At 40.5% G+C, this 24,035-nt stretch overlaps 1 protein-coding gene across 5 annotated transcripts in view; it reads left to right on the forward strand.

Moving 5' to 3' along the window:
* LOC124621892 (SET and MYND domain-containing protein 4-like) overlaps positions 1-24,035 on the forward strand; it is a 139,603-nt gene that overhangs the window by 65,714 nt on the left and 49,854 nt on the right. For all 5 annotated transcript variants that reach the window (XM_047147368.1, XM_047147366.1, XM_047147365.1 and 2 more), the window contains 3 exons: positions 4,324-4,495; positions 12,749-12,881; positions 17,085-17,293. In XM_047147368.1, the coding sequence (XP_047003324.1) occupies positions 4,324-4,495; positions 12,749-12,881; positions 17,085-17,293 (514 nt within the window). The remainder of the gene's footprint in view (positions 1-4,323; positions 4,496-12,748; positions 12,882-17,084; positions 17,294-24,035) is intronic.

The raw sequence follows: 24,035 nt of genomic DNA on the forward strand, positions 1-24,035 counted from the left end.
ATTACTGACTTGCCCTGGCAATGGCTGGGAGGTTCTCAGCCAAAACAACAAAAGAAGAAATGATGATGCCCTGGATGTATATCTGAAATACTATAATTCACATATAACCAGCTTTTTCTAAATTGTATTCCACTGCAAACTATTCTCATATTTAAAATAAAACAATATTTCAGTGTACTGTGTTATTGACAAGAAGTTTCAGGCACAAATAAATACTGTTGGATGGGTAAATGTGTTTTTCATCTTATGTAATAGTGTACTGTATTATCCAATATCATATGGTATATTTGTGCTGCTGGTGTGATCAAATCAATGAAATAAAGAAATTTTATTCCAAAAGTTCTGCAGAGCAGTATTGTGATGGTCTACAATCAAACCAAAGAACACAATGCTACTTTCTGAAATAACTTAAATAAGTCATAAATAATAAAATTTTTGTTAATGTTAATTTTTGTTTACTCTTAGAAGAAGACAAAGCATAAACTATTACCAAAAACCTGATTATTGTACTGTTCATGAAACAGTGTGGCAAAAGTCTCCAAACACTTTGGCCATCTTACGCTATTAAGATTTCTGGCAAAGTGAGTCACAAATGAGATCAGGAGAATTTAGTCCATGGAGAGAATCCAAAGAATTTTAATGGATCATAAGTGCAGTGGTCCACAAGTTGGGACACTCTTTCAGGAAAATGTCATAGGAGCCATATGTTCCCAGGTCCATTGTTAGTGATGTTATTGTAATATGGAAATGTCAGAGGAGCACTAAACCAAACAACTCTCTGGTTGTGTCAAGGAATTAACAGATGTGGTCTAATAATGATCACGCATCACTGTCCACTACTACAGAATATCTTCCGTTGTTGGTGACAGAACAGTCCATCAAGAGATGAAGCAACTCAGTTTCCACCACCATGTTGCTACACAGAAGCCACTGATTACAAGAATGAATATGCAATAATGCTGTCATTGGTCTGTGGAGCTGTGGAAGATGGTTTCATAGAATGATAAGTTGTGGTACATGGTACTCAGAAGGGCACCCATGGATATGAGAGATGCCTGGAAAAAGGTATCATCTGAGTGTATCATACAGTAGTGGAACTGACATGATAATCTAGGACTGCTTTTCCTAGTTTGGGCTCAGACCATTATTATTACCAGCAGCAATTTTTCTACAGTCTGATGAAACTACATAGAACTTATACTAAACACAGGCTAAAACTGGGTTAGGAAACACCAGAGATGTTGAAAAGAATGATTAGTTTAGCCTAAACACTGACTATAAACAGCAGCCGATCACAATAAGAATTACTTAAAAATATATCTGATAGCATTTTAGATGCACAAGTGTTTTAATGCCTCGAAAACATTACATGTGGTCCTTTTTGATTAGACCTAAAAATGCTATACCTACTTGGTAAGTCATGTAAGAAATTTTAAATATGGTAATGAAAAGTTTTGGTAGAATGTAAATAATTCAGTGGTAAAGATAAAAACTTACTGAATAGTATAGGCATTAAGTTGTTGACAGGCATTAAAGCAAGAATGAGGACTTTTCTAGTTTCTGAACAAATCCATTTTTGAGCTAGAGAATACATATACACACAAATATATATAATAGAGGGAAACATTCCACGTGGGAAAAATATATCTAAAAACAAAGATGATGTGACTTACCAAACGAAAGCGCTGGCAGGTCGATAGACACACAAACAAACACAAACATACACACAAAATTCAAGCTTTCGCAACAAACTGTTGCCTCATCAGGAAAGAGGGAAGGAGAGGGAAAGATGAAAGGATGTGGGTTTTAAGGGAGAGGGTAAGGAGTCATTCCAATCCCGGGAGCGGAAAGACTTACCTTAGGGGGGAAAAAGGACGGGTATACTTTCGCACACACAAACATATCCATCCACACATATACAGACACAAGCAGAACTCCAGAATTTCCTCTCCAACCTCAACTCCTTTGGTTCCATCAGATTCACCTGGTCCTACTCCAAATCCCATGCCACTTTCCTTGACGTTGACCTCCACCTGTCCAATGGCCAGCTTCACATGTCCGTCCACATCAAACCCACCAACAAGCAACAGTACCTCCATTATGACAGCTGCCACCCATTCCACATCAAACGGTCCCTTCCCTACAGCCTAGGTCTTCGTGGCAAACGAATCTGCCCCAGTCCGGAATCCCTGAACCATTACACCAACAACCTGACAACAGCTTTCGCATCCCGCAACTACCCTCCTGACATGGTACAGAAGCAAATAACCAGAGCCACTTCCTCATCCTCTCAAACCCAGAACCTCCCACAGAAGAACCACAAAAGTGCCCCACTTGTGACAGGATACTTTCCGGGACTAGATCAGACTCTGAATGTGGCTCTCCAGCAGGGATACGACTTCCTCAAATCCTGCCCTGAAATGAGATCCATTCTTCATGAAATCCTCCCCACTCCACCAAGAGTGCCTTTCCGCCGACCACCCAACCTTCATAACCTCTTAGTTCATCCCTACGAAATCCCCAAACCACCTTCCCTACCCTCTGGCTCCTACCCTTGTAACCGCCCCCGGTGTAAAACCTGTCCCATGTACCCTCCCACCACCACCTACTCCAGTCCTGTAACCCGGAAGGTGTACACGATCAAAGGCAGAGCCACGTGTGAAAGCACCCATGTGATTTACCAACTGACCAGCCTACACTGTGATGCATTCTAAGTGGGAATGACCAGCAACAAACTGTCCATTCGCATGAATGGACACAGGCAGACAGTGTTTGTTGGTAATGAGGATCACCCTGTGGCTAAACATGCCTCGGTGCACGGCCAGCACATCTTGGCACAGTGTTACATCGTCCGGGTTATCTGGATTGTTCCCACTAACACCAACCTATCCGAACTCCAGAGATGGGAACTTGCTCTTCAATATATCCTCTCTTCCCGTTATCCACAAGGCCTCAATCTCCGCTAATTTCAAGTTGCCGCCACTCATACCTCACAACATCTTTGCCTCTGCACTTCCGAATATGTCTGCTTGTGTCTGTATATGTGTGGATGGATATGTGTGTGTGTGCGCGAGTGTATACCCGCCCTTTTTTCCCCCTAAGGTAAGTCTTTCCACTCCCGGGATTGGAATGACTCCTTACCCTCTCCCTTAAAACCCACATCCTTTCGTCTTTCCTTCTCCTTCCCTCTTTCCTGACGAAGCAACTGTGGGTTGCGAAAGCTAGAATTTTGTGCGTATGTTTGTGTTTGTTTGTGTGTCTATCGACGTGCCAGCGCTTTCGTTTGGTAAGTCACATCATCTTTGTTATATATATATATATATATATATATATATATATATATATATATATATATATATATATATGTGTGTGTGTGTGTGTGTGTGTGTTTGATTTTACACTTGCTCAAGCCTGAAAATGGATTCATTCAAAAGCTAGCAAAGATTTCAGTCTTGTTTATGTGCTTATTGGTGACTCAACCTCTCTACTATTTGGAAAGTTGTTGCTTTTACTCCTAAATTATTAATGTAATACACATTTTATGTCATGAATGGAGCAAGACATAAAACAACATTTTTCTGAAGTGAAGCTACACAGAAAAGCATGTAATTTTGTTGTATGATTAATACTTATAACATTTCTATCAACCAACATATTGAAAGCTGATAAGCTCAACACTGAGCATCTGTTAAGCTCCAAGGTATTGAAGAAAGTATGATTACTTTTTAATAGAAATGTATACTTTTTAATGGCATTCGAAAGCTCTTGACAAGACAGGTGCAGTGATATAATGTTTGTCAATGCTGGCTTTGAAACATTTCATGAAAGTATCCAAGTAATATATTAAAACTGAGAGGGAAGGTTGCCCGAATCCACTACTGTGGTGTAAACATATCTAATATTGTTGCTATATATAACAACAGTGCCTGGCCTGAGATCCATGCTTAGTGGTGTTTACATTGAAGTAATCAGTTCTAATCATCTTGTCGCTCAATATCAGCACATTTCTCGGATGATTCTGTGAAAAGTTTAACCAGTATGTAACTGAAGAAAACAATACTTCGTTCAGTATATAAGTTGATGCAAGAGTGAAGAGTGTTATGCACAAAGAAAATTATGTGCCTCTCTGCACAGTACCATTGTCCAACAACTTTGTTTTGATATATTGGACTGACCATGGGTCATTTGTGTGTGTATGTTTTGAAACTTTTCTGTCAACTTTAAATATAAAACACAGGACTCATGTATGATACTCATGAAGCTGATGCATAATTGATATCAGATAATGTTATTTATTGTTATAGCTGTAGTTATAATTTTTAGGTTCGTGAAGCAATTCTGAGTACAATGAAGCACGTCCGTCCTCTGTACCGTGCAAAGGATCCTGTTATAGCACAGCAAAAGTTGCTGGAGGGACACAAGGAAATGTCTAATGGAGACAATGCCAAGGCACTCATTTTATTCACGCAGGCTCTCCTGAGGGCAATGTCAGCAGGTCAGTGCCACTATCCATGTCTGAATATTGCACTGATTTTTAACTGACCCTTACTGTGATATGGCCATTTTGTGTGTGTGTAGAAAGAAGACTTAAAGTCTGTTGATGCTCAAGCGGGTGCACCGTTTCTCGTAATATGAGCGGGCGTGTGGCATACTTTGTACACATGTGAAGAGTACCTATCTTTACATTACCAAGATAAACATGTATGAGCTAAATAACATTTTAATCTCAGTTTAATGAACAATGATAACTAATCTTACATTATATGAATTAGATCATTGTTTAATTAAAACACAAGAAAAGAAAAACTTTCATTCTATCTCTCTCTTGCCATGGATAAGTGTTACACCAACCTAATCACCCACTTGAAGCATTAAACAGTGCAGCTGCACCAGATCCCAGCCAGCTGTTTATTTGATTACTAATTAACTCATAGACAATTGCCTCATTGTGGGATTGAGTTACTAACTGATAATCTGAGCAATTTTCTTGCATGAAATACAAATATTTTCTCATCTAGCTCGCTGTTTATTTTATATTACTGCTGCTCGCTTGGACATATGACAACACAATTTATTACTATGTTAGCTGAAACAGTAATGAGTGAATAGGTATGGGGTCACAACTGTGAAACAACAACGTATGGTTCAAAACAATTTTATTTGTACTTGATGCACATTATACACACACATGTCCACTGGAGGGCAAACTACAGTCTCCCTCCCCCTTGCCCCATTCTGATCTTATATCATCTGTGGATGGAATTTGGTACAGTCAATATTTGACTCCCTATTCTCTCTGATATCTTGCCCTTCACCTTTGTTCCCCTCATCCTCATTACTGGTAGGTCCTCTCAATGTTTTCCTCCTTTCTCACTGAGTAAGGAACTAACAATATTATAGCTGCTACTGACAATATAGCGAAGATGCTAAGTCACCAATAGGCACAACACAAAGACAGTCAGAAAATGAGCTTTCAGCCAACAAGGTCTTCATCAGAGATAGAACATATACATACACAAACACAACTCACACACACATGACTGCAGTCTGTGGCTGCTGAGGCCACACTGTGAGCAGCGCAACCAGATGGTGTGGATAAGGAGGAGGCTGGGACAGGGAGGGGGAGGGATAGCAGGGTAGTGGTGAGGGACAGAAAAGTGCTGCTTTTGGGAGCATACAGTGATTAGGTGGAGAGAGGGTAGGGCAGCTAGGTGCAGTTGGGAGGTTTGACGGAAGAAAGGAGAGAGGTTAAAAGACAATGGGTGCATTATATGGAGGTGGAATCTGTTCTTTCGGACATGTCTGAAAGAACATATACCATTGGGGACCATGCAGCTCTCTAGAATGATATGATAATTAAATCAAGACCCTAAGCTGTCGACAGGTGTTGATATACATCAATGGGGACCGTTCAAAATGTGTGCCCCAACTGGGACTGAAACCCAGGATCTCCTGCTTACATGGCAGACGCTCTATCCATCTGAGCCACTGAGGGCACTGAGGGCAGTGTGACTGCAGGGATTTATCCCTTGCACACTCCCCGTGAGACCCACATTCCCAACTTAATGTCCACACACTACATTTGTGGTGCCCCTGCCCACTACACTCATTACTTGTGGCAGACAATCTGACCAAGTCTCGTAAGAGTTCAGGCAATGCGTGAGCATCTGAACAGAACAAGAAGGTCAATGGCCAGCTAGCCTTAACTATATATGGAAATGGTATCTGTTTTTTTGGACATGTCCGAAAGAACAGATATCATTGGTGACCATGCAACTCTCTAGAATGAAATTGAAATTAAATCAAGACCTTAAGCTGTCAACAGGTGTTGATATACATCAACGGGGACAGTTGAAAATTTGTACCCAGACCGGGACTCGAACCCGGGATCTCCTGCTGACATGGCAGACGCTCTATCCATCTGAGCCACCGAGGGCACAGAGGATAGTGCGACTGCAGGGATTTATCCCTTGGACGCTTCCCGTGAGACCCACATTCCCATCTTAATGTCCACACACTACATTCAAAGTGCCCCAGCCCACTACACTCATTACTCGTGGCAGACAATCTGGCCGAGTCCTGTAAGAGTTCAGGCAATGCGTGTGCATCCACACAGAAAGAAGAACATGTCCGAAATAACAGATATCTCCATATATAGTTAAAGCTAACCGGCCATTGACCTTCTTCTTCTGTGAGGATGCACTTGTATTGCCCAAACTCTTACGGGACTCGGTCAGATTGTCTGCCATGAGTAATGAGTGCAGTGGGCAGGGGCACTACGAATGTAGTGTGTGGACATTAAGTTGGTAATGTGGCTCAGATGGATAGAGCATCTGCCATGTAAGCAGGAGATCCCGGGTTCGAGTCCCAGTCGGGGTACACATTTTCAACTGTCCCCATTGATGTATATCAAGACCTGTCTACAGCTTAGGGTCTTGATTTAATTATCATTTCAGTGGGTGCATTGGTCAAATAGTGGACTGTGTATTGTTTGAATGGGGATACACAAGGGGCTAGAGAATAAGGACAAAGACTAATGAAGGTTGAGGCCAGGAAGATTACTGGAACATAGGATATAATGCAGGGAGTTCACACCTGCACAATTCATGGAGAACATTGTGCTGAGTGGTGTGCTCAGCAATGGGGTGGTCCAGCTGTTTCTTGGGCACAGTTTGTTAGTGGCCATTCATGTGGACAGACAGCTTATTAGCTGTCATGCCCATGTAGAATGCTCTCCGTCTAACCGCCTGACTGCACCTAGCTGCCCCACCCCCTCTCCACCTCGTCCCAGTATGCTCCAACAAGCAGCACTTTACTATTCCCCACCCCTACCTTGCTATCCCTTCCCCTTCCCACCCCAGCCTGCTCCTTACCCCTGCCACCCGGCTGACAGTCTTTTTGTTGTGCCTATCTGCAACTCAGCCGCTCCACTACATGGTGAGTAGCCGACTATCCTTTTTATAATAATGTTACATTCCATCCTGGATTTTTCCATTGCAGAGTAAGGAACAAACAGTTCCAAAACAAATAGTTTATATCTTTTAAATGTGTCTGTTGGCAGTACTTGAACTTTGCCTTTTGAAGGTAAGAACTGGTGAGCCATCTGCCTCTCCATAATTTTGTGCATTTTTTGTGCATTTCTCAAGTCAGTTTTCCTTTTACTACATAAAATTTTCCATTGCTTTTAAACTATATTTATTGCTGATAATAATAAATCACAAAATGCATTTATTGTTAAGGCAATGACCAGCCATCCGTCTCTTCATAATCTTCTATTGTAACACACAAAGAGGAAATGAGGGGAAAAGTTGTTTCCAAAAATCTCGAAAAATTCTTGACTGATGTATTTTACATGATACTCTAACAAACGTTGGGACAGACAGGTGCTACATATTTTTAAGACACACACATACACGCATGGTTATTCCATGATGATGTTACAAACATTTGGGGATGTCAGAAAAGGATAAATGTATCAATCTGAGGTACGGAGCCCTAGTCTGAAAATGAGCAAGTCAGAGGTATAAGCAAAAATTTACTAAGTTCTGCCTTAGCCTCAATCAGCACTCATAGGATCCACTTTCCAAACCCTGATCATGACATGCAGAATTCCTGCCGAATACTCTCCAAAATCCTCAGATAATTTCGCCTATTGATGGACTAGCAACTTGATGTCAGAGAGGCCGAGTAATAATGAATTCAATTTACCTGCTTAAATTTCACAAGCTGCTACCTTTACAACAATTGTTTAGAATGCCAACCCTCAGTGTCAATGCAGGCATTGCATCATTGCACAAAGTTCTGTCGCGCCTGTTATGATACCTCGGGTGTCATTTGACAAGTGTCGCAGGCAGCAAGAATTCTTGTCACAAGATCCTCTTCAGTCTTGACAGGTGTCTTGAATTTCTGACTATTCACAAGGCCCCACAAGAAGAAATCAAGTGGGGTGAGATCAAGAGTGCATGCTGGCCAGGAAACGGGTCATCCTCTGCCTCTCCACTTTTCAGGGAATGTCTAACCCAGGTGCTCACGAACCCTCAGTTTGAAGTGAGGTGGAGCTCTGTCATGTTGGAGCTACACCCACTGACAAATAACAAGTGTGATATGTGCAGAAACAGGTCTCTGATAAGTACTGTGTACACTGGCGCATTTATGCAGGGAGGAAGAAAAAATGGACCTAGTGCATAATCGCTGGCTATGCCTACCAATACATTGACTAATACTCTGTGTTGATGGCTCTTCACAACTATAGCATGCGGATTCTCATTGACTCAAACATGACTATTGTGATTATTTAGCATTCAGTCTCTGGTGAAACAGGTTTCAGCCATGAAAAATACACATGCAGGGAAGTGAGAATTGACTGTAAGATGCTGCAAGAACCATTATCTGAATGTGACATGAACTCTAAAGTCAGCAGGAGTCAAAGCATGCACTTTCTGTGGATAGTGGGAGTGTAGCTGTATTTTCCTTAACACTTGCCACACAATACTCTGCAAAACATTCATTTATGTGCAACTAATTGGACGCTGATTGCAGGCACCTCATTGACTCTATAAAAATTTCTGGATCTTCTATGTTAGGAGTCCAAGTAGTTCCTTATCCTCTTTGGTTGTTGTACTGTGGCACCAATTTCCCTGTTTCACTTTATTGTTGGACCATCTTTGGGTTTATGGTGTGAGCCAAATGTCTTCTGTGCACATATTTTATCCTGTACAAACTCAGTTTGTTTAGGGCTGATCAACATCAGTGCTTCCAATTGTATACACAGACTGCAGTGTACTATAGTACAGACATTGTACAGCAGCACTGCTCATGTCACTACATGGCATGCCATCTGCAGTGGATTAGTTAAGTTATCATCCCAGCCTCAATGACTAAGTCTCATATGGAATACCTACCCTACTATTATAGCAACAGCAGCAGAGGTACATGTATTTCACTGTCAAAAGTATCATAAAGATAGTAACTTCTAACTTTTGACTCAGTAGTTTCTGGACCAGGGTCCCTTACATCAAATTGATTCATTTATCCTTCTCCGCCATCATCCCTGAAAGTTTTGTAACATAATCACGCAATCACCCTGTATAAAAGGGAAACATTCTTGAAAAGTTCTTGACTGATTTACTTCAAATTTTTACATGATACACTAATAAATCTTCAGACAGACATAGGCTATGAATTTTTTAAAACAACAATGTATAGGTTTTCTGTTAAACCCAACTGTGAGAAAAAAAATTCTGTACTGTGATGTGCTGTGAAACTGCGGAAAATCGATTTCTTTCTCGCAGTCGGTTTCAATTACAATAGCAGGGCATTTGTACCATTAGACAAACTGTTTCTCCCATTTACCACACATTCCTTCTCGTTACATACAATTTCAAACAAATATTGTACACACAAGAATGTGCTGTCCCCCCCCCCCCCCTCCTCGCAGTCAGCTTCAACAACAGAAAACAGGAAATTTGAATTTACGGCTTATTGGCTTATGATTAGAATACTATTATGGAATCAAATCATCCAGTGCTTTGTAATCCTACTTGTTTGCTGATTAAAACTATGCGAAATACTGTCATTGAAGATACTATTCTCACATATCCAGCAGCTGGAAAGATCCTTCCCATACACTGTGTACCAATGATCCCAACTGATTTACCATTCATTTTAAGATTTTAAGTGACTTCAATGTCCAACCAAAGTTTCATTTGCAATAACAGTAAATAAGGTTCAAGGTCAGAGACAAGGGAGAAGAGAGGTGAGCAGAGAGGGGCGAGGGAGGAGTTGGACAAAGAGAGGGGGGAGGAGGAGAAGGAGAGAGAGACAGAGACTGGAGAAGAGGTAGTGGACTGAGAAAGGGGAAGAAGGAGAAGATGGACATAGAGAGGGGGGGAGAAGGAGATTAAGATATATGTCCAATTCCCACCCATGTTTAGCAATTGTGAAGCACTGCTGGGTTTGCTAGTTTTATATACTTCTCAAGTGAGTTTTCCTTTAGCTACATAGAATGATATTTAAAATTTTCAATAGTTTTTCACTGTGTATATAGCTGATAATGCTTATGAAAATTATGAAATTCATTGTCTATTAATCCACCATTAATCCTGAAAGCTTAACAATGTATTTTAAGTAAACAACATGAACTTCAGTTAGACAACTGTTTTCAATGTTAAGTGTTAACTTTTCTGTTCATCATTGCATTACAACTTGTATTGTGAAATTTTTAATTTTTAAAAGTGTCCTCATACATGGAACATTGGAGGCTAATATTTGCAATTCTAAAAGATGAAAACATATTCTTTTATTGTTTTTAACTGCCACAACTAGTAAGCTTGTGGCTTGGCATCTTACTGAATATGTATGTCTCAAATAAAAGAGTTCAGAGTCTGACAGTTGGTCGTAGCACTTGATATAACTCCACCCTGGGAGTGCTTTTGTGTGTGAAAAGTGATATTATACACTGAAGTTGCTAAAAATTGCAGTTAAAATATATCCTACATGCCTGGCCTCAACTTCCATTACCCTCATGCATAATCATTTCCCCATCTCTGCTGCTCTCCTCTCCCAGCACAGTCTCCTAATGCTACAGCTAGCACCCTACCATCCTATCCCTGCCAGTTTCCTGTGTGCTCTCACAGGCAGCACTATAGTATCTTTCCCCAGCCCTACCGTGCTGTCCCTCGTCATTCCCACCCCCCACCTTCTCCATACCGTACTACCCAATCCAACTGAGATCCCTACTTATCCCAGTAGGGGGACAGTGCCCAGAGGTGTCAATAGCCATGTATGTGTAAGTTGTGTATGAATGAGTGTGTGTGCCAATTCATCTGACAAAGGACTTGTTGTTGTTGTTGTGGTCTTCAGTCCTGAGACTGGTTTGATGCAGCTCTCCATGCTACCCTATCCTGTGCAAGTTTCTTCATCTCCCAGTACCTACTGCAACCTACATCCTTCTGAATCTGCTTAGTGTATTCATCTCTTGGTCTCCCTCTATGATTTTTACCCTCCACGCTGCCCTCCAATGCTAAATTTGTGATCCCTTGATGCCTAAGAACATGTCCTACCTATCTCGTCAAGTTGTGCCACAAACTCCTCTTCTCCCCAATTCTATTCAATACCTCGTCATTAGTTACGTGATCTACCCATCTAATCTTCAGCATTCTTCTGTAGCACCACATTTCAAAAGCTTCTATTCTCTTCTTGTCTAAACTATTTATCATCCATGTTTCACTTCCATACATGGCTATACTCCATACAAATACTTTCAGAAACGACTTCCTGACACTTAAATCTATACTCGATGTTAACAAATTTCTCTTTTTCAGAAACGCTTTCCTTGCCATTGTCAGTCTACATTTTATATCTTCTCTACTTCGACCATCATCAGTTATTTTGCTCCCCAAATAGCAAAACTCCTTTACCACTTTAAGGGTCTCATATCCTAATTTAATTCCCTCAGCATCACCCGACTTAATTTGACTACATTCCATTATCCTCGTTTTGCTTTTGTTGATATTCATCTTATATCCTCCTTTCAACACACTGTCCATTCCGTTCAACTGCTCTTCCAAGTCCTTTGCTGTCTCTGACAGAATTACAATGTCATCGGCGAACCTCAAAGTTTTTATTTCTTCTCCATGGATTTTAATACCTACTCCGAATTTTTCTTTTGTTTCCTTTACTGCTTGCTCAATATACAGATTGAATAACATTGGGGAGAGGCTACAACCCTGTCTCACTCCCTTCCCAACCACTGCTTCCCTTTCATGCCCCTCGACGGACTTGGTCCGATAGATAATAATATTCAACAGTCTCTTTTTTCAAATGTGCCTTTCCACTGCTTAATGCCTCATCTATGAGATAAGTAGTAATCTATCCTAATTAATATTGTTATTTCATCCTGGATTTTCCATTAGAAAATATTACTGGCTTAATTGGTGAAAAAGTGATACCTGCTTGCCACAGTCTGTAAACAACTGCCTCAGACAAAGCGTGTGTAAATTATCAATAAATATTGATCATTGCCAACTGGAATGCTGCTTCTGCCACCACATTTCATCCATCCGGCTTCATCTAATTTACAGGAATTATCTGTCTGTCAAATGCTATGGTACTGGTATTCCCACATTCCTGTCTTATAGTAAAATATTAAGACTTCATACTTCAGTTGCTTGAAACTGGAAGGTGGAGCTAAGGTGGCATTAAGTATACAACATGTTTGTGTGAATTAATATCAGTTTACATTTTTCAGACTCAGAACCATCAAAGACACTGCCACATGCCTTTGCTGCTAGGTCTGAGGTCTTGTTTGAGATGGGCAAGTACCAAGAAAGTATTAAAGACATACAGTTAGCAATTCGTGAAGGATTTCCTGAGAATCGCAGGTGAGTCAGATTCCCAGTTTCATTCACAGCTGTGATTAAATTGATGTCTTTATTAAAAGATTATAGTTCATCAATGAAGTAACAAAAAAAATCTTCGTTCTTTGTGGACATGAGCTATGTATCGTGCTTCTTCACAATCATTTTCAGCTCAAAAACTGACTTTTGGAACTGTTCTAATATCTATGAGAAAATCAGATCTCTATAATCTGTCCTAGAAAGGTCCTATCAGTTTTTTACACAAAATTTTTGCCACTACTACTAAGTTAAATATGATATTTGAATGTATCAAAAGCACAGGTGGGAACAACAGTAAGTCACTCAATGCTTAATTTTTAGTGCAGTAGTGGAACATTTTTGTTGGCAATTCTGCAATTGTGGTAATAGTTTTGAATAAAATGTCTGCACCAGTTGCACTTTTCTGTTTATTTAAAACCATGATTGGCTGCGGCACCTGAGGCCATTACCTAGTGGTATATGTCAGACGTCCTGTGCCCTCTGAGGATACCTGACAAACAAACATGACTATAGTTTCTGGCAGCTGAAGCCAAACCAGCTGGCTTCAGCTGCCAGAGACTGTGGTCAAGTGTGCACAAGTTGCATTTGTTTGTGTGTGTGTCTATTTTTGATGAAGGCCTTGTCTGAAAAGCTTATTGTGTGACAGTCTTTTTGTTGTGCCTATCTGTGACTCAGCATCTCCACTATATGGTGAGTAGCAAATATTGTTTTCATAGTACTGTTACATTCCATCCTCGATTTTCCATAGTTCAAAAAATAATAAGAATTTTTTAATTTCTTGGCCTTCATACACCCAATTTTTAAATTTTTTTATCTTGTTGTTACACTTGTTCCTGAAGTGAGTTTTCATTTTTAGCTGTTTTGAATATTTAGTTTATTGTTGACACTCAAAAAAGTTTTCAAGTGCTCAGCAAATTTTTGCATTCAGAAAATATGAATCAAAGAAACTGCATTAAATTTTGCTTGAGAAAGCGAATAAAGTACAGCTTTGCATTTGGAATGTTGACTGTGGTTTTTGGCAAATCTACTATGAATAAAACAAGAGTTTAGGAGTGGTATAAATGTTTCAAAAAGGATTGAGAAGATTTTGAAGATGATGACCACCCTGGACATCCTAGCACATCAATTACTGATGATAATGTGGAAGAAGTAAAGAAAATGGTTTTGGAAAATCACCATCAGAGAGGTTGTTGATGATGTCGGCATATCCTTTGGCTCATGCCAAACAATTTTTTGGATGTTTTGGGCATGAAATGTGCAGCATCAAAGTTTGTTCCAAAATTGTTCAATTTCAACCATAAATGACATCACATAGACATTGCTTGGGAACTGCTGAATGAAGTTGACAACAATCCAGAACTTCTAAAGAGGATTATAATAGGTGACAAAACATGGATATATTGGTTTAAAGCTGAAACCAAAGCCCAACCATCCCATACAAACTGCCTGAAGAGCCAAGACCAAAAAAAATTTGACAAGTTAGATCCAATGTGAAGGTTCTTGTCACTGTTTTCTTTCATCACAATGGGATAGTGCCTCATGAGTTCCTGCTTTATGGTTGTACAGTCATTAAGGAATATTACCTGGAAGTTACATGCTAGTTACTTGAAGCAGCCTGAAGAAAACAACCACAACTGAGGCAAGCCCAACTATGGAAATAGCACCACAGTAATGCTCCCTCTCACATCTCATTGCTTGTTCATGATTTTCTGGCAAAAAACAAAACTGTTATGGTGCCTCAGCTACCATATTCACTGGACATGGCCCCTGTGACTTCTTTCTATTTATGAGGCTAAAGAGTATCATGAAATGACGTTGTTTTGCCACCATTAATAATATAAAAAAATATTGCTGAAGGAGCTGAACACCATACCAAAAAGTGAGTTCCAGATATGTTTCCAAGATTGGAAAAGTGTTGGCAAAAGTGCATCTTATCTGAGGGGGAGTACTTTGAAAAGAGCAAGGCTGATGTTGATGAATAAATTAAGATACTTCAAGAAAAACAAAAATTCCCATTACTTTTAGATCACAACTCGTATAACATTAAAAAATGGTCTTGGAGGCCAAAACCTGTCATGGTTTTAAATAAACATAAAAATGCAACTGGTACAGACAATTTCTTCACAACCACTCAGTACTTACCAAAAAGGTACTCTGAAAGTATATGTGCAAGTGGAAGCATAAAATTTCTTAGTTTATCAGTGATGGTCTTTTCATATCAAACTCTTTTACCTCAATGTACTATGTCCAAGATTTTTCCAGTGAGTAGATGTTATCACCAAAATGTGGTTCTGAAAAGTCTAGAAATATCCATATATAGTTGCCATAACCTTTTTCCAGTTACAAATTCCTTTAAATGTGGGGCAAAAGAGAAGACAAGTGATACTGAGTCTATTGAACATTAAGACAGTTCACACTTTTAATTCTTCAGTTTTTCACTCCAAACATGCCTTTGTGGAGAGATGTACTGGGGACTGACTGTCTCCTTACCATAATGTATAAGATAATCACTAAAATTGAAACTTTCCTGGCAGATTAAAACTGTGTGCCGGAGCAAGACTCGAACTCGGGACCTTTGCCTTTCACGGGCAAGTGCTCTACCATCTGAGCTACCCAAGCATGACTCACGCCCCATCCTCACAGCTTTACTTCCACTAGTACCTCGTCTCCTACCTTCCAAACTTCACAGGAGTTCTCCTGCAAAACCTTGCAGGCGTGCTAATTGTGCAAGGTTTGCAGGAGAAACAAGACTTTTCCTGAACTGAAAGAGAAGTGAAATAAGGAAATTCAATATCGCCAAAACTATTCTTAGCAGTCCTAGAAAGCTGCAACAGAGAAGGAGAAATATGTGTAACTACATCATATCTGCATCATCTTTCTTTTAAGGATGACACTCTATTTTATGGCCTCTATTGCAGACAATTTCACAATAAATGAAGTTGAAAGTTGGCTTGAAAACCAGGTACAATAAGACTACAGTAATGTATAGCTGAGAAATCAAAAAGAAAACAGTACAAATTGCCTGTTAATTCAGAGAACTAGTTGACCATTTTTTGCACTTAGAGCAATTAAAGGCAAAAACTGACAAGACACCAAAAGAGTAAAGAAGAAAAAAATATGACTGGGAGTGGGATTGGTAAACTAAATACGATCTTCAAAACAAAGGACAGTTCAAATTCAGTGTGAATTACTAGTTCTGAGTTAGGACAAAATCAAACAATGGAAATGAAGGGTGGAATAATGACAATATCATGAAAAGGATAGATTACTGCTCACCATATAGTGACGATGTTGAGTTGCAGGCAGGCACAACGAAAAGACTGCTAAGCAAGTAAGCTTTCAGCCAAAAGACCTTCCACACACACACACACACACACACACACACACACACACACACACACACACACACACACAAATGGAACTCATACATGCATGACCACTGTCTCAAGTTGCCAAGGCCAGACTCAGCAGCCAGAGGCAGTGGTCATGTGTGCATGAGTTGTGTTTGTGTGCATGTGTGTATATGTTGTTTAATTCAGAGGAAGGTCTTTTGGCTGATAGCATACTTGGTTAGCAGTCTTTTTGTTGTGTCTATTGTGGCTCGTCATCTCCTCCATAAGATGGGTAACAATCTATCCTTTCGACTTAGGGCAGTGAGATGCAGACTGGAGATGGGAAAACAAACAAATGACTCAGGCACAGGCTGGTGGAGGTGATGTAATTATGTTCATCTTGAAAATGAAGTGGGGGTAGAGTGGACCTGCAGCCAGGTAAATGTTATGATAGATGGACCAAGCAAGATTCCAGGAGATGAGAAAAGACCATGATGACAAACTACAGGAAGAGGGCAAACGACATTAGAAAATATGCAGGCAAGAAATACATGAATACATATGGCTGAAAACCATCAGTATGGAGAAGTCTAGATAGGCTTTTATCCAGCAGTGGATGTCAAATGCCTCATGATGTTGTGTAGCAACAACTGCAGCCACTTTACATACACTCTGTGTTTGATATGGATGTTAATGTAAGTCAGTATTGTAAATGTATGTCCAGGAGTCATAAGGTCAGTGAGAGCATTATATATTTCTTTTAAAAAAATCAGATAATGTGTCCCACATCAGAGTGAGATATTGCAAACAAGATGTACATTATGTGTGAATAACTATCTAACTACCAATGTGTCAGATTTCAGCTATATTGGCGAATGGCTCGCTGCCACCGACATCTTGGAGAAACTGCAAAAGCCCGTGTCTGCCTACAACTATCACTTAAGTTGCTGGAGAACGCTTCATCAAAGGATCAACATTCAAGGATAATTATATTAGAAGAAATGGAAGCGCTGCAGAAAAGTGTCACAAGCACCACACAGCAAGAAAATAAGGAAATGAAACCAGGTACACATGAAAACTCTTCTTTGCAATTACTTTATGTGCACTACTAACTGTATAGCTGTTTAATTCCCAGCTCTATCATGTCCTTATTTCAGAAAGAACTATCAGTCCATAATTTGGAGAAAATTACCATTTACTGTATTCCATCTTTCACATACACAAGTCTCCATGAGCTCGAGATAACAGCACTGCTCTGCAAATCGGTGGTCCAGGGTTCTATTCCTACCTCAGGCATGGATGTAGGTTTGCGGTCAAAATCCATATGACTAGATTATCACCTATTAGTTGAACAGAGATTTTTATTTCCTCATTACTTTCTAATGATAAATACCAAAATCTGTGAAGAAAGAATCATTTATGATCTAGTTATCATTTTTATGTTGGTAAAAGGTGTAGATCTTAGATTAAAGTCCCAGTTCAGCATAGGGTTTAAATGTGCCAGGAAGTTTCAAATCAGTGCATACTCGACAACAGAATGAAAAATGAATTCTGGCATTTATGAATAGTTTAATTCAAAGGAGTGTTAATATAAAAGTAAAGGAACTCACAAAAGGCAAAACATATTGAAGCAGTGGATTAATGGAAGAAGGAGAATTTGGAATTTTGTGTGGATATCAACTAACATTTTTCAGAACAGAAGAGAAAAATGTTTATTGGGGAAATACTTCTTTTCATTATAATTTTAATCTGAATTATTATAAATATACATCTTCTTTTATTTTTTGGTAATTTTTTACTTACCATTCTTAATTACTGACTTACTAGATCATACATGATTCTTTCTTCACAGGTTTTAGTATTTAATATTAGAAAGTAAGGAGGAAATAATAAATCTCTGTTCAGCTAATAGGTGATAATCTAGTCATGTAGATATAGATGTAGATAGACAATCATATTTGAAGCCTGGGAGGAATGGAAAGGATGCAGGCTAAGCATTCGACACATTGGTATCAGAGCCAGTGAGATGTGGCGCATGATCAAGAAGACATGGAAGTGTTGACTGGGAGGGGTTCATAGGACAGAGAAAGAGGAAACTGTTGGATAGACACCCCTGCACAATGAAGAGGATGTGGAGGTGTGGATTGGGAGGGTCGATATGACAGAGGAAGGGGAAATTGTTGGGTAGACATCTTCTAACCCCTTCCTGTGTTCTGTTACCTCCTCCCAATCCGTTCCTCCACATTGCCTTCATTGTGTGCCACACCTCAGGAGCACCGGTACATGAGTGCCACATACCTAGCCCATGCACCTGCTGCCTCTCCACCTGCATTCCTAGCATTCACACCTGCTGCCTCCCTCCAAGCTACTAGCTATCTGCCCAATCCCTCATCCTGCTTTCCATCTCTTTCTCCCTCTACCCACTCTAACTGACATGACTTTATCCCACTGAATCGATCTTCTTTCATTCATGCTTTAAGATGTGAGTAAAACCTGCAGTTCCTGCTCTTAATAGACACACTTAGAGAGCTTCCCACAAATAATGTTGGCTTTTCAAGGATCAAATTTAATTTATACATGTTATTCATTTCCAAAACTTCAGGTAGGGTAGGTGTTTCAGAACTATGAAATCTGAGCTCTAGAAACAATGGCTTCAGTGTGAAACCTGAGTTTCTCCCAGTGTGTAAAATGTTCAAATAATTTATGGGAATGTAGCCAGGTGAAGATGTCATCTTGTTCAAAGACAGTATCTGGCTGCATTCCTGTAAGTTATCTGAACAATAACTCCACTATTGTTCTAGTGGAGTAATTAAGGTTGAAATTTGTTAAGAAAGTTGTCCATCATCATCATAGCGAGTGTTATACTTATAACACCGAAAACACCATTTACTTTCACTATGCAATATTTTTATTGGCACAAGATAAATCAAAACACAAAGAAATAGTTTTCGACAATCACGGTAACAGTCATGACGAATGTCTCACACCAACTAGTCAACAACCAAAGTAAGTAAAACGAAGTACAAAAAGGCAAAGATATTAATATTTTCTGGCAGTTCTGCCACAGTTATTATAAATGCTCTGAATAACATTAATACTATTTCAAAAACAGGTAAAAATGACCAATGAATGTAAAATTTCACTTTACATTTCTGAAGCTGTAACTCTTAATATTATATTTTGACTATGTACTTCATCTGTTTTGCTTTCTGAGTAATTTGTTCTTTTTCCTGGTACTACTGTTTGGTTTGCCATGAATTTTTTGTAATGGCACTGCCAATGAACTAGATTCTCTGAATTACAGTTCTCTTTAGTTCTCTAACTCAGCACCAATAGAATAATGGCAACATGATTCATTCTGTCAACATTATCAGACTTCACTTGTGATGGTATATCTTGTAAAAATATGGACAGCAGTCCTCAGTTACATACCAGTATATGAATGTTGATATGATGAGTTCTACAAGAACACACAGTCATAATGTCTATTCTTATCAACACCTGTTGAGCTTCTAATCCAAACATCTTATCAAAATTGGGGTATAATTAAATAAAGTAATAAAATGCTTCAGTTTCAAAATCCCTAACTGAACCAGCTAATGATATGTCATATAACTTGAAATTTAGTTTTTTTATTTTAATGTAATTAAATACAAAACTAAAAGTAAAGAAGAAAGAAGGAATTGATGTTGTGAAATCTGAATATGACAGGACATTTGGATAGCAACAATGAGCACTCATGTACTGAAGCACACATATATTTATTTATCAGTGAAAATAATGTTTTTGAAAATATAATATAATCGGGCAGGTTAAAAATCTACTCACCAAGTGGCAGCAGGAACAAAGCACATACAAAAGTTAAGAAAATGTGCAAGCTTTCAGACCCAGTGGCTCCTTGTTCTGGCAGAAGGGTTGATTGGGAATCCAGAAGGATGAAGGAAAAGGACTGGTGAGGTTTACGTTCTGTAACTTTCCCCATTTATTAAACCTTGCCAGTCCATTTCTGTCATCCCTCTTCCTTCCCCTTCAACTCTTCTATCAGAATAAGGAGCTAACTGCTCCAAAAGCTTGCACATTTCCTCACATATTAACACAAATTTATTTTAATAATTCTTACTGTTAGTATTAGGAAATGGATTGATCAATACTCACCATATAGCAGAGACGTTGAGTCACAGATAGGCACAAAAAAAAAAAGACTGACAAACAAGTAAGCTTTTGGCCAAAAAGTCCACATCCGAATTAGGCAATATACACACGCTCACTCAAGCAAACACAACTCACATACACATGACCTCTGTCTGTGGCTGACGAGGCCAGACTGTGAGAAGCAGCGCATGATGGGAGAAGCATGATGGTGGAAGCATGGAGGAGTCTAGGGTGGGGAGGAGGTTGGGGTAGCAGGGGAGGGATGGGGGAACAGTAAAGTGCTGCTCGTGGGTTCATGTGAGCATACAGGGACGAGATGGGGAGAGGATAGGGCAGCTAGGTGAAGTTGGGAGGTTAGTCGGAGGGTGGGGGCTGAGGGATTTTGGGGGAGGGAGGGCAGCGGAAAAGGAGACAAATAAAAAGACTGAGTGTGCACTGGTGGGATAAAGGGCTGTGTTGTGCTGGAGTGGGAACAGGGAAAGGGATAGGTGGGTGAAGGACAACGACTAATGAAGGTTGAGGCCAAGGGGTTACAGGAACATAGGATATATAGCAAGAAGGTTTCTCACCTATGCAATTCAGAAAATCTGGTGTTGATAGGAGAGATCCAGTTGGCATAGCATGTGAAGCACTCATTAAAACGAAGAATGTTTTGTTGTGCAGGGTGCTCAGCAACTGGGTAGTCCAGCTGTTTGGTGGCCACAGTTTGTTGGTGGCCATTCATGTGAACAGACAGCTTGTTGGTTGTCATGCCCACATAGAAACAGCACAGTGGTTGTAGCTTAGCTTGTAGATCACTCAACTGGTTTCACAGGTAGCCCTGATTTTGATGGGGTAGATGATGCTTTTGACCTAACAGGAGTAGTTGGTGGTGGCAGGATGTATGAGAGAGGTCTTGCATGTAGGTACGTTACAAGGATATGAGCCCTGAGGCAAAGGGTTGGGAGTAGGAGTTGCGTACAGATGGATGAGGATATCGTATAGGTTCAGTGGGTGGCGGAATACCACTGTGGGAGTGGTGGGAAGAATAAAGGGTAGGACATTCCTCATTTCAGGCCATGATTCACTTGCTTCAGTTCTGGGTGGTACTGAGTCACGAGTCAATGCTCCCCTGTGGCTGGATTGTAGGACTTGGGGAGATAGAGAGTGACTGGAGAGATAAGACATGGGAGATCTGTCTCTGTACAAGGTTGAGAGAGTAATTATGATCTGTGAACGCCCCAGTTACATCCTTGTTATATTTTGAGAGGGACTGCTTGTCACTACAGATGTGATGAGCATGGGTGGATAGGCTGTGTGTAAGGCACTTCTTTGTTTGGAATTCGTGGCAGCTGTCAAAGAGGAGACATCAATGGTGGTTGGTAGGTTTAATATGGATGGAGGTACTGTTGTAACCATCTTTGAGGTAGAGGAGGCTTCTTGGGTTGAGGAAGACCAGGTGAAACAAATGGGGGGGGAAGGTGTTGAGATTGTGGAATAATGTGGATAGGGAGGCCTCACCCTCAATCGAAATGACAAAGACATCATCAGTGAGTCTCAAACAGGTGAGTGACTTGGGACTCTGTGTGCTTAGAAAGGACTGCTCTAGATGGCCCATGAATGGGTTGGCATAGGATAGTGCCAAGCAGGTGGCCATTGCTGTGTTATGGATTTGTAAATTAGGTGATGCCTTTAAAGGAGAAGTAATTATGGGTGAGGATATAGTTGTTCATGGCGACCAGGAATGAGCTTGTGGGTTTGGAATCTGTTGGGTGTTGGGAAAGGTAGTGTTCAGTAGTGGCAAGGCCATGAGCATTAGGGATATTAGACAAAGGTAGAGGCTGTCAAGGGTGATGAGCAGGGCACCATGTGATAAATGAACAGGAACTGTGGAGAGTCTGTGGAGGAACAGGTTATCTTTTGTATAGGAGGGCAGGCTGCTGGCAATAGGCTGAAGTTGTTGGTCTGTCAGAGCAGTGATTCTCTCAATGGGGGTACAGTAACCAGCCACTGTGGGGTATCCTGGGTGGGTGGGTTTATGGACCTCAAGAAGCATCTATAAGGTAGGAGTGTGGGGAGTGGTAGGGGTGAGGAGAGAGACTCCAGGGAGAGGTTCTAGAATGGTGCTTAGGATTTGACGTCAGACTGGAGATCCTTATGGATTTTTGGAATGGGGTCACGATGACAGGGTTTGTAGATGGATGAATCTGACAGCTGGCAGAGTCCTTCTGCCAGTTAATCTTTGCGGCTCAAAACAACAGTGGTGGTGCCTTTGCCAGCAGGTGGGATTATAAGATCAGGATTAGTTTTTAGGTGTTGAATTGTTGTTCTCTCTTGTGTGTTGAGGAATTTTGGGAATCATGGTGAGGCTAGGTTCGAGGTGATTTTGGGGCAGTGGTGGTGACTGCAATTGGATGGAGGAGTGAACTGAGTCAGGAGGGTTCAACATTGGTCTTTTGTAGAGCTTGATTGGTAGGGTTGGTGGCAGAAATGTGTTTCCATTGTAGCAACTGGGAGAGAGACAGAAAGGTCTTTAACATTTCCTGAATGATTGAATTTGCGAGTGGGGCAAAAGGTTAGGTCTTTGGTAAGGACTGATACTTCCACAGGACTGAGGCTTTTACAGGAAAGGTTCACAACTGTGTTTCAAGTCTGTTTAGGTTCTGGATTCTGTAAGGTGGAGGGAGGGAGTTTTTGAGGGTGGGATAAATGTATTAGGTTTGTGAGGTAGGATTTCTCGGTTGGGAGCTGATGTTGGGCTGCTATGCAACCCCAGATTCCTGGATCCCATATCACACATTGAAACACTTGCCCTTCAGGATCTAGAGCATCATGCACAAAGCCACCTCAAAAAACTTTCCAACATGTTCTCCACCTACTGCCTCATTGGACTACCACTATCCACCACAACCTTCAAACATTCCCCACATCCCCTCATAGCTGACAAATCCTGCCTCATAGACCTATTACACTTATCCCACTCTCAAAAAATTTCTCCCACCACCACACAGAATCCAGAATCCAAACAGACCCAAAACATGGTCATGAACCTACTCCTCCAAAAGTTTTGCCCAATATAAGTATCAATCCTTTCCTTTTGTCCCATTCACTTGCCCAATATAAGTATCAATCCTTTCCTTTTGTCCCATTCACAAATTCAATCAGGCAGGACTTGTTATAGACATTCTCTCCTTCTCCCAGTCCCTACAGTGGAAACACCTTCTTGCCATCAACCCCACCAATCAGACTCAACTGTAGCCCTATGTTGAACCCTGCCAGACTCAGTTCACTTATCCATCCAATTATGATCCACCCTCTGTTAATTTTCCAGAATTTCTTAACCCTGAACTGTGCCTCACCATCATTCTCCAAATCCCTCAACATGTAAGATAACCTTACATCCACAGAAAGAACCACAACCAACTACCTAAAAACTGATCCTGACCTTATAATCCTATCTGCTGACAAAGTCTCCAGCACTGTTGTTTTGAACTACAAGGATTACCTGGTGGAAGGACTCTCCCAGGTGGCAGATTTATCCATCTACAACCAAGCCACACTAACCCATTTCAAAAATCTGGCAGGATCTCCAGTCTCACCTCAAATCTGTCCCAGAACCTCTCCCTGGAGTCTCTCTCTCTCCTTAACCCTACAACTCCCCTCACTCCCACCTTCT

Source organism: Schistocerca americana, chromosome 7 (genome assembly GCF_021461395.2).
Source record: "Schistocerca americana isolate TAMUIC-IGC-003095 chromosome 7, iqSchAmer2.1, whole genome shotgun sequence".
NCBI lineage: Eukaryota > Metazoa > Arthropoda > Insecta > Orthoptera > Acrididae > Schistocerca > Schistocerca americana.